This window comes from Peromyscus eremicus, chromosome 15 (genome assembly GCF_949786415.1).
Source record: "Peromyscus eremicus chromosome 15, PerEre_H2_v1, whole genome shotgun sequence".
NCBI lineage: Eukaryota > Metazoa > Chordata > Mammalia > Rodentia > Cricetidae > Peromyscus > Peromyscus eremicus.
This window is the reverse complement of record NC_081431.1, coordinates 60,460,953-60,473,017: the sequence shown is the minus strand read 5'-3', so window position 1 is coordinate 60,473,017 and position 12,065 is coordinate 60,460,953. Positions and strand designations below refer to the sequence as shown.

The following is a 12,065-nucleotide window of genomic DNA, read 5'->3' as shown; positions in this document are numbered from 1 at the left end:
AAGAGATTAAGGCCAGTTAATGCTGCTAATAAGAGGGATAACCAGCTCCCCCTCTTCAAAGCATGTTTAAGGAAAACAAATCAAAATTACTATCAAACAATCTGAGCAAACAACCATTTTTTAAAAAAAAAAACAATCTCCTCCACAAACAAAAATTAGCCCCTTGTGTTTGGCTTGGTCATAGCCTGACTTCTTAGCCAGGACAGATGATGGGGTAGCAGGGGTCAGCAGTGCCAGACAGGGCATCAGTGTGGCCTCAGAGGTTCTCTCAAAGCCCTCCTTCTGCCGGGGGCTTACCTTGTCCCCGATGCCCTCGGCCTCCTCAGCCAGGAGGTACGCGTTGCTGCCATCGGCCAGGAGCAAGGCTGTGTCGGTGGTGGAGGAGGAGCGCGGTCGGCCCTGGTGCTGGTGCAGGATGGCGGCCAGGCTGCTGTCCTGGGGGGCCTTCCGAAGCAGGTGAGGACTGCCGCGCTGTGGCTCCAGGGAGCTGCTCTTGGCGCGGCGGCTACTGCTCCCCCCACTGCTGTGGAGGCTGGCGCCCCGCTTGATGGAGGGCCTGGAGCGGATCTGCTGTAACACCCGGTTGAAAGCAGTGGGCCTGGCAGGCAGGTCGTGCAGGGACACAGCATAGGAGACGCGGTGCATCTCCGGGGAGCGTTCTTTCTCATCTGGGGAGTCCTGATCAGATAGGCCCTGCTGTTGCTGCTGTTGCTGGGCCTCCTGAGACGCCTGGTGCTCCCTCTCTCGTGACCTGCGGCGGCTGTGAAACAGGTGCTTCAGGCCGTGGCCAAACATGGAGCCCTCCGAGAGCTGCTGGATTTTCTTAAGGGGGAAGAGATAAAAAAGCCCTGGTCAATGTAAAGCTCCCGGATGCCTTGTCAGTTAGGGGACCAGAGCAGCTAGGACAGACATGTAAATACTGGGATCCCTCGGGGTGGCCTGCCATGTCTACAAGGTCATCTACCCTTCGGTTCCTAAAGTAAGTTCAGATTTCTTAACAGGATGTTCTCAGACTGGAGCCTGGGGCTTAGTAGCACACAAGCAGTACGTACACAAGGCACTCCTGGGGCTGTATCCTTCTCAGCTGGTCTCCTCCCCAGGCCCATCACCTCCCTTCTCCCATGACAGAATGTCCTTCATGCTGCATGGGGCATTGAGATCACCAAACATCCATCCCCAAAGAGGTCTCATTGTGACATTCCTTGGAAAAAGCAGGCCCCTATAATCAGGTTATACCATCGGAGCAGGCTCGGCTAATTGCGTGTCCAGCACCTTCCCCCTTTCTCGCCAATCAAGCTGCAGGGTGTTAATGCACCTTGCTAGAACTTCCTGCTTCGGCACATTTGCTTGCAGCTATGGTTTCTGAAACACCTTTGCTTTCTTGATAAAAGCACTAGTCCTTTCTAGTTCTCCCATCTGGAACATGAAAATGGTATCTGGGGATGCAGTGGCCACACTGTAACCACGAGGTGACAGTTGATGGGGGACTGACACAACCAAGAGAAGAGTCTAGAAAACCTACCTCTGTCTACATGACTCTACTACGATCTTCTGCTATTTGCAGCCCCCTACGTTCTGACGTAGCTGACAGTGAAGTAAGCGTTACTTTTTCTGAGCCCGGAGTAGCTGCAGCAGAAACAGCTGTCCAGGTAAGGGGATTCATTCCCCCTCAGACTAGAACCAAGCTGAAGCCCTGGAGCCTGGTGCTGCCCTGAGAGACTTCAGCTGCTCCCCCCCAGCACTGCCCAGGACAAATGGCTGGTGGATGGGCTGCCGGGCAACTCTCACGTAATGGCAGGCAGCTTCCGTATGAGGAGATGGCTTATCTGTGCAGGCCATGTCCTCTGTAGAGCTCCAGAGCTGTGGGAGGATGGGTGGGACTCCGAAGACCAGGGAAACACTATACTTTGTCCTCTAAGAGGGAAACAGAGCCAAGTCACCTGGAGCCAGGAGCCACAGCGGGGTTTTCTCTGTGTAACGTCCTATAACCCTCACACAGCAACCTCCATCATTAAAAAAACAATTTAAACAGTCCAGAAAAAAAAAATTACATATACTACGAGTCCTCTTATTTTCTTCTAGAAACAAACAGAGCAAAGGCTGGACCATGGAGCAGCAGGAAAGCAGGAGTCTCCAGCTTTTGAGTGGCCTGCCCACTCAGAGCTGCTTACCATCACAGTCTAAGCTGGCTGTGCCCACACTCCGTGCGACGATAAGACCTGCACTTGCACGAAAGGGAAGGACCCTCATTCGAGTCCTACAGTCGACTCCTGATGCCTGCCATTTCACAGGCCGCGTTTGTCCATCCTCACACCTCAGGATGAGCCGAGTTTGGAGCTCTGGAGGTATGTTCTCTCCTGAGCAATCTCATTGTTTCCCCAGACATCCACAAAAGCAGCAACCACAGACCTGTACCCACAGATAGGGAAATTACTCCTTCTCTAGAACTGAGGTTTGGGGCAGCCCTAGAAACAGGTCTTCTATGTCAGGTGCTCCCAGAGTTGCCCTCTCTTCAGGAATGAGCGAGACCGTACCCCAAGCCCACTGAATCTATACTGGGTCAGAACCAAGATGTCCAAGGCAGAGTGGATAGCAACATATAGGTACCATAAACTCAGAGTCAGCCAGATCCTGGGCCCCCTGACTACAGCTGAGTTACTCACCCTCTTCCTCACACGGTCAGGCCCAAGCTGACACAAGACTTCCCATGAGGCACCACCCCAGATGGGGCTGCCTGGCCCTGGTCTTTGCCCAACTGTTTTTGTTAAATACACTACATCCTCTGAACTTAACGTTCTGTTCTAGGCCCTTCCTCCACACCCCATTCCTAACTTGCTTCTCCTACACAGAAGGCCCTCTTTCCTACTCACTCAGGGAGACAGTGTTGCCCCTAAAAGACTTTAGTTGAGGTCCTGGGTGCACAGTCTTGGGAACTGGTGGATTACGGGGAGCAGTGGGTAGATTGGAGAATCTTGACCCCCCGACAATCCTTGTCTAATTTACTTTTAAAACCATACAAAGTGCTTTTCAACTTATGCTGCCAGTCTAACCTGACACTAGTCTTATTCCAGGAGCTAAAGACCAACAGATCATAGTAATCACATTCCATTCTGCAGATGAAAAGCCTAAGGCACATAATACTTAGGTAGCTCATCCAAACCAAAAAGATGAGCCTCCAACTTCTGTTCCGATTTCCGGGCCCACGCTTGACATAGGCTTCAGTAGCTGTGGTGGTGTATGTCTCCTGGGGCAACACCTAAGGCACATACCTCAGGGGCAGGGGGAGGACCACTGAACTGTATGGAGGTCTGCTCAGGGCTCACCCCAGGACTTGGGCAAGCCTCTCACCACAGATCTTCAGGTCTTCATTTCTCCCCTCCCCAGGTGCTCTGCAGGTAAAGGATCTTTCCGCCAGCGGCACCCGGGACTCTCTTAAAGTCCACAGAAGATATGAAGGGGAAGAACAAAATGAAGTCAAGAAGCAATGTGGGGTGGAGGGAGTAAAAAGCAAGAATAGCAAGCAGGCAGGGTGACACACAGGCCAGCTCTTCTACCTGTGGGTGTCAGGAAGATGCTTAAGGGTTTTGACATTAACATGATGAGGGAGAAAAAAAAAAAAACCCTCAGTGCACATACATACCCAGCCCCAAGTTTCAGAAGTGAGGAAAACCATGGTGACTAGCTTGAGGGAACTTAGCCACCAACGCAGCAGAAAGCACCACCTGCTCTGAATAACAGGTTCCAGCTTCTAAATGTCACTAGCTCTTCCACATTGACTTTTGCTGTCCTCCAGCTGCCAAAAGCCACTGTGATGGCCAGACAAAACCACGTGTCAGGGAGAGAGCCGTGAGGCCCAAGGGTCAGGGATGGGACACAAACTCTCGATATCCACGGGCAGCCTTCCAGGAGGAGGCATTACACCTGGGAGGGCAGTGAGGGCCTTGTACTGGCCCTTCCCGGGAACTGTCTTCAAGAGTGGGGAGGACCCGAGCTCCCTGGGCGGCACTGTGCTCTCAGGAAGAATGGTGCTCTTTCCCGAGAACCCCGTGGTTTCTGAACAGCAGGCTTCAGCTGTTCTCCTCCCTGGGTGTGGGCCCAACAAAGGGAAGTTTGCTCCAGATTCTGCAAAGACAGCTTCAAGAAGTCTAAAGGAAAAGGCTTCAGAGTGCAGTGTTGGCACCATGGGGCTAAAAAAACATGACCTAAAGCAGTTTCTAATACCCACAGGTCCCTGTGTCCTCATCAATCCCAGAAATGCTGAAAGGGTCTTTGGGAAGGCACAATTAACCCGGAACTAACATTCCCCAGGTAGCTACTGTTTAACCTTCCTCCACCTGCTCTGAAATTCCCTCTTCCCCATCACAGATACTGCTGTGAGGACTCAGGGGCGCCTGGGTCACCCCAAGCCTTTACAAGCCTAGGTCGCCAACGTTTCCTCTATTTATAGGGTCTCTATGGAAACAGGACCAGCGCTAGAGAACATGTCACTGGGAAAACCCACAGAAACTGCAGATTTTCCGGAGGGGATTGTGAGCTCCGTGCCCCCGAGAAGCAGCAGAGCTGGGCAGCAGAGGGGGTGTAGAGGAGGTCTATCACCCCAGGCTTCCTGCCACTGACCACAGAGTGATGGAGAGGCAGCAGCAGCTGGTTCTCAAGCCTGCTCGGGGTTTCTATTGGAAACGCAGTGATGGAAGGTCTCTGGATTCATTCTTCTTCCCCAGGATCAGTTCACATTCAAAACAATAAAACAAAGCAGAGCTTACTTCACCCAGGAGCAGCTGAGTCTGAGTTCAACCCCCATTTGAATTCTTGTGCCTTTTTTTTTTTTTTAAACTTAGAACAGTCTGGCTGGAGCTAAGGAAGGTCAGCTGAGAAAGGTCACCTCATCCACTGGGGTCTCTGGACAGAGCTAACTCATGCACCCCAGCACAGGAGATTTTTTTGTATTAAGGTCGCATCATGTCGTGCCCTCTCTCTGCCTCTCCCCATCGTAACCATCCCTCTCCATCTATCCACTCCAGGGTACCCGGCCTCCTCTACTCTGAACCCATGAGGGCTCATTATCTGTATCACTCATTCTGCAATTAATCACGTGCTGTCTTGCGACTTGGCCTCCAGTGCTCTTGCTCTCCAACGCTTCACCCACCAGTTTGCAGACTCCTTGACCAGATGAGTGACTGGCGAGCAGCGGCCATCTCACCTGGCAGAGACCGCAGCGCAAGCATGGCTCTCACAATTTATTTATTTGTCCCGAGCCTGCAGAACCACCCTAAGAAGTTATGTAATCTCTAGAGAACTACCTTTTCCAAAGGCCTCATCTTTTCCAAAACTTCAAAATGCTCAGTCGAGCAGCTTTTGCTTGTGTCTAGCCCAGATCCCTCCTGCTATGGCTTAAACCCCTGGCTCCATTTGTCATCTTAGTAATTTGCCAAGAATGTGTTGGCTTGGCAGGAGAATGAACTTACTGTCCCCACAAGTGTCTCGGGGAGGGTTTGCTGGGGATTCATGCCCTTACAGCCAGCTTCATTTTCTGAAGTGGTTGTCACTCAGCTGCCTTGGTAGGAATGAGGAAACCTTGGGTAGTTTGGTTTGAGAAGTCAACCCCAAAGCCCGCCTCCTCCGCCTCCAACAGCTTTGTTTCAACTTCTTAATTCAGGTGAGAGTCTCCTGTGTTTGGCAGAGAAGTGGACCCTTCTTTAGCCAGGGCGTCGTCGTCGGTCCAAAGATGCACCATCCTTGTTGATGGGGATTTCCAAGGGAGAGGCCAAGGATCATGGAAGAGGTAAACGCAGGTGATTCTGGGTTGGCAGTAAGACCACCCAGCCACACCCTGAGAACCTCTCCCTATCCACAGTATCATTTAACCTCACCTCCATATTCATAACTTATTGAATGTTTCAACTCCTTATAGAGGAAGGCAGTTTTAATGTGATTGGCAGCTAAGCCACAATTGGATACACACAAAAAAGAAGTACGTTCTGTAAATTCTGAATTGCAACTAGGGCAGCTGGGAGTGAATCTAAACCCAATATGTGGCGGAACAGAGAGCTTCATGTGCCACATGCTGTCCCGCCGGCCCTAGTTCCTCCTGAGCCTACACATAGGGCGGGCCGCTCTGAATACTGCTGCAGGCTAAAGGGGTGGGAGACAGTCCTGGGCCTCGGGATCCTCTGTCCTCAAAGGGTATAGATGGGTCAAATCTAGCAACTTCAGCATCCTCAGAGCTCTCTGGTCCCTGGCACTGACAGGGAACAGGGTAAAGACTATACTGAGGTCTTGGTTCTTATCATCTTATTATCCTAGCTGGAAATCCTCCTCTCGTCTGGTAATTAACGCTCTGCCCTTTCTTTAAGATCCCGATCTAAAGCCATCTTCCCCTTCAAGCACCCTTCTTGCTTAACCCATGTTCCAGATGCCGCTGCACGGTGTTCCAAGCACACTGAGGCCTGGGGTGTCCTGGGAATTTTCTTGCAAGTGTTTCATCCCGGGGGACGTGGAGGCTCTGAAAGTGAAGGCCTTGCCTTGCTGAAGAACTAAGTTTCCATCTCTCGGGTTAGGTCTCCCTCAAGCCTACCTCCCCGATGAAATCGGCCTCGGGGGCTCATGTCCCAGAGATTGCAAGGATCTTCAAGTCTGAGTACACCATTTCTAAAGGACAGTAGGACTCCAGGATGCAGCAAGGTCCCAGACAGTCATTTTCTACAGCCACTGAATCATCCAAAGTCCCAGGATACACACATGCCTTCATACTCCACCCCCCCAAATAGCTAATCTTCTCCTTCATTTAAAGACTGATACCACAAAATTTAACCAACCCCTATGTCTTAAAACAAACAAAAACAAAAACAAACAAACAAAAAAATCCATAAGAACAAGGACACAGAGGTTTGGGAATTCCGATGTTCTTCTCTTGGTTTGGGTAGTGAATGGATGACCTGTCTATTTTTGTTGTTATTAAACTTTATACATGTTTCTCTGTGTATACTTTTATATGCATGTCCCATTTCACTGTTACAATAACATCTTTCCCTCTGAAAGTGTCCTGTATTTTGACTGCCCAAACGCACCCTCTTGTCAAGGGACTGAACCAAGAAAGGCTCCTGAGCCATTCACAGGGCACTGAAGCCCCTTTGAGCACCCATACAGGTGAACCACCCGGACTCGGCTGTGCATTTCCCTTGGTAGTCTGTGGTCTTCTCTGCTCCTCACTCAGAGTGTGGTACGAACAGAAGAACAGGATCTGAACCATCCCAAAGGACTCTTGAGTCAGAAGAGTACTTACAACCAGGTGGAACCAGTGGATGGTGGAACTCTCTCCCCTTTCTTCAGGGAACAACCATGATACTGCTCAGAAATCCCAGGGGGAAATCCGGCTTTCATAAGGAGACAGAACACCTCTGGGAACTTTCGCTGGCCAGCATCCCCAGGCTTTTCCTCTCGGGAAAGGCCCTGTTCCTCAACTGATCAGTTTGGTGGGAACGGTGGGAGGTGGGCAATGCCTTCCCCCAACCTCAGGCTTCTCCAGTGTGCAGGACAGAACCACACACTCAGCTCAGCGGTTCACCCAGGCCCCAACTGAACAGGATCTCTGTCTGCAGAGTTCTCCTGGGCTCCTCCCCACACCCTTCTCTCTGCAGCCAGTCTCCTCGCTGGAGACTTTTGTTACACTTTCGGTCAGACAGCAGCCTCTGTGTCAACGAGCAGGGACTCGGATAGCAGCAAAGGATGGGATCGTGAGAACAAATGAACGGAGACATAAGCTTGGGTGGTTAGACAGGAATCCACGCTAGACTGTCATGCTCCCCTTGCACACTGTCTGCTGAGATCGCCCCTGGAGGATATATGCTTATGTGAAGTTGTGGCAAGCCTCAGAAGTGTTTACACAAGCCTCCTGTGGGGCCAGGCCCATTTGCAGGTTGCTTTTCTGTTATAGTTACCGGTTAAAAATTCCTACTACGTAGATATTTCCCCCACCCCCACCCCCACCCCTGCCCTCAGCCCTACCCACTCTGTAATCACAGATCCCAGGCTAGCATGCTCAAGACTCTAGTCATGATGTCAGGACGTCCACCTCTCCCCCACACAAAATAAACTAAGAAATGTACAACATACAATATGATGCTTCTTAAAGGACCAGAGACAACTGAGTCCCCGACACTGCTGCCCATCACCAGTGAAGCATTATTCAGACGCTTCTAGAAACGACTGATTTTTTTCCACTTCCTCTCCTATCGTGGAGGTGCTTTAGACAGCGCCTTACACGTTCCTTGCTCAAGATGATTCCCCCCATGGCACACTATCGGTCACAATGCCTGGAGCTGTCACAAGAAAATAGAAGTGGGACTAAGGGACAGAAAGCTCCTAGCTCCAAGTCCAAAATAAAAAGCAAAGGCAAGCCAGGACTGCTGAACAGCATCCACTAACCACAGGTGCGGGACAAACAGTATCACAAATTGAAAAGAAGACACGTCCCTTTTGGCACCGCCGTCAAATTCAGAACAAAGTCAACTTCTACCCACTTCTAGAGACAATGAGGGAATTTTTCCATTAAGCCATCAGCCACGGAAAACTTGTCCAGCCCTGGAAAACAAGTTTGGCCACAGTCCGAGATCCCTCGTCCCTTTCCTCAGAAAAGTTAAGTGGCATGCCAGACTGTGGTGGCCCCTAGGTCACATCTGGCAGAGAAGTCTCTGTTGCGGGTAAACATGTTGTGATGAAGCACGCTGAGATAAGCAGGCAGACGCTCTGTGTGTCGCCTTGTGCTTCCCTGAGCTGCAGTGGCTGTGTTCTCCTTGTTTGGGTCCACACTGCCGGGTTGTGTGGAGGTGGGGTGCGTGTGGAGGTGGGGTGTGTGTGTGGAGGTGCGGGTCCTCAATTCACAAGTCTCCTTCGGGACAGTTTAGCAGTTACTATGTTGCAGTCAAGGGCAGAACTTGCTGCTCTAGCTGCTCCAACCAAAATGAGTGTCATCAAAAGAGCCGATACAGGATACAGGAGGGGACAGACAACCACCTCTGGGCAGCGTTAGATATACAGAGATACTGCAGCCGCCGCCGGCCCCCTCCCCCCCAGCCCCATACCACAGCCAGCGGAGCAAGGCCAAAGGATCCCCTCCCTGTTCCACTCGGCTGCACATCTCACTTAACACAGAAAACATGTCACTTGGGGGAGGGACTTTCTTGGGGTCTGATGAAATCACAAGCTTTGTGAAGAGAGCCTAGGTGGCCAACAGAGCCCATCATTAGGCATAAGGTTGGTGAACAAGAGGTCAGATTTGCAAAACTTCCTACAAAATTGTAAAAGTACACACAAGGAGTGAGGGAGCTTCCTTCCCCCAAGGGATGGGCACACACCATACACACACACACACACACACACACACACACACACACACACACGAATGCACCACACAAAAGAGCACATGCACTCACCTGGCTTCCTGACTCTGAGCTGTTCAGGCCAAAGAAGGAATGTCATTGGCTTACTCTGGTGAGCTCCTCAGTGCCCACGGCCAGAGGGACACAGGCTTTAACCTAATGGGAGTCCTTTCTGCTCCGCTATCCCAGACCCTGCACCCTCTCCGGAGAAAATTCCCAAGGCATTAATCCCGAAGGCATCTAAGTTCCTTCCCGGGGCTGACATCTCTCTCAGCCCGGTTGTGAACCGGCCTGAGGAGCCTGAGCTGGCAGTCTTGGTGGTAACTCCAGCAGAGGCGCATTATTTATCCCGGCTGCTGCCGGAATCGACACAAGAGATATATTCAATCCAGCTCGCCAATTGTCTAGAGGACCTCGGGCTGGAAAATAAACAGCTCCATGTGAACGGCCCTTTCCAATTCTGGTTCTAGCTGCCGGCTCAGCATGTGTGCAACTTGAACCGAGGCCCCAACCAGCCCAAGCTCTGCCCTGCCACCTGTCAGTTCTCCACCCTGGGGGTTGGTTTAGCAGGCAGACAGGGATCTCCAAGCACTAGCTTAACCTCTGGCTCCACCTAACGGCAAGACATCTACACCCCCCTTTCATAGATGGACAAACTGAGCTTCGTTCAGGAAGGTGCTCAAAAATCCCACCCGGAGGAGGCTAATTGGCATAGGAAGGTAACGGTAACCTATTTAGCATCCCATGCCGCAATCTTCTTTCCCAGCCTTCCCACAGAAGGAAGAGTACTGTGAACTTTTTAAGTTAGCATCTTAGATTTCTCCAGCCCTTTGTCTGCAAATAGCATTTCACACACGTTCTTCAAACAATCTCGGATGGGTGAGTCATTAGACCGTTGGCTGAATAATGAAGAACACGGAGGCCTGAAATGGAACTGATAGACAGGCACAAATGGTACCTAACTTCCCCCTGGGGTCCTAGCGGGACATCGTTCATCCTCTCTGACCTCTGCAAGCTTCCCCATCACTTTTATTAAGACACTTCTGCGTGGGGTGGGGAAAGCTATACGTGGCGGGCTGGGCTTGCCTGGGGACGGTCTGCGCTCACCTTTAAATCAGGAGGCTTGCTTCGGGGACCCGGGTTGGGCGCCACCGCAGCGCCAGCATCTGAAGTTGGCCCGCCCGCGGAGTTAGCACCCGAGGCCTCCCCAGGCCGGAGGTCCGCGCCCGGCAGAAGGCAAGCCGCATCTTCCATCCCAGCCCCATCCTCCTCGCCCTGCTGTTGCTGCAGCTCGTCCGATTTGCACCTCTTCATGGTGTAAGTGGGTCGGCAAGGGGACTCTGTCCTTCTAGCGTGCTGTCTTGGAGGAGACCGCACCCCCTCTTGCACTCAAAAGACCTGGGGTTTAAATTATGGACGAGGGGAGTAGGCAGATCACGAGTTCTTGAATTTAAGAAAATATCTTTTTTAAAGGAGGACGAGGGAGGGGCGAAGAGAGGGAGCCTTGGGATAGTTCATTCCGACCTGGGGAGCGGAGGCAGGTGGCGGGCGAAGCCGGGCTGCAGGAGTCCTTGGGCAGTCACTGGCGGGGAGGAGGGCCGCTCCCGACCCCCAAACTTTCTGCCTCAGGGCCCCGCAGGGCGCGGGGAAGCTGGACCACACGGCGCATCCCTGCCCGCAGGCCGGGCTGCTGGGCCAGGCAGGGCGCGCGGGAGCCGGCCGGGCGGGTCCGGTAGGGCCGCCCTGGGCACCGGGCCCCGCCGCCCGCCGCCGCCGCCCCGCATGGGCCTGCCTCCTCCCGCCGCGCGCCCCGCTCCTCGCTGGCAGCAGCAGCGCCAGGCTGCGGCCACAGCCCGCCGCGAGCGCGGCCTACCCCGCCCGGGCCTCCGCCCGCCGGCGCCAGGGCGAGGCGAGCGCCGATGGCGCCGCCCGCCAATGGGAAGGCCGGAGGGCTGCGCGGCGGCGCGCGGACAGCGCTGTAGGCTTGGTTGCACCGCGCGTCCCCCGGGAGGGTCTGGAGGGCGACAGGAGGCTGCGGTGGAGCTCTGCGGAGGGCCGGCTCTGGAGCGACCTCTCCCAGGCTAGGTCTTTGCAATCATCCCCGCCTCCTCGCTATGTTGGGGCACAGTAAGGTGTTTATCATCACTCCCCTAACTTTGCACCTTATATCTGGTCCCTTCAGCTAGGGACAGGCTGGTCCCATCTAGGGTACGTGGTCTGAGTCACACACCCTATGCCTGCATTCATAGCTACAAATGCAAAGAAGAGGGCGTGTTCTGCCACATTGCCCCTTTCTCTGTTTTAAATACAGGTCTCGTGAGAACTTAGGCTCTATGTTCAGAAACTAGGTGCACAGAAACATGGGAGAGTCCCCAGCTCCCTGAAAGCAGCTTTTAAACAAGAATGGGTTATTGTTGGTAGGTATTAATGATACATACTGCGGAACAGAAGAGGAATGCTATCTTTGCTCCATACTAGCACTGAGCTATGTGGAAGACGAGAGCAGATGTTGGGGTTACCAAGAAATGGAGAGTAGTAGTATTAAAAAAATAATTACTATTTTTCCTGCAAACGGTATTGCCTACTGTGGCAGTGATGGATTGCCCTTATCCAGCAGCCAGAAATTCTCCAGGCCTAAACAGGGAACCTGCAACATCAGTGTCACTCGGGAACCAGACAGAAATACAA

The 12,065-nt window shown here is 52.5% G+C and overlaps 1 protein-coding gene across 1 annotated transcript in view; it reads right to left on the bottom strand.

Moving 5' to 3' along the window:
• Tmcc2 (transmembrane and coiled-coil domain family 2) overlaps positions 1-11,002 on the bottom strand; it is a 37,383-nt gene extending 26,381 nt beyond the window's left edge. The window contains exons 1-2 of the mRNA XM_059280327.1: positions 10,485-11,002; positions 298-822 (exon numbers count right to left, since the gene is read on the bottom strand). Coding sequence (XP_059136310.1) covers positions 298-822; positions 10,485-10,691 — 732 coding nt within the window. The 5' untranslated portion in view covers positions 10,692-11,002. The remainder of the gene's footprint in view (positions 1-297; positions 823-10,484) is intronic.
• Positions 11,003-12,065: the final 1,063 nt, after the last annotated feature.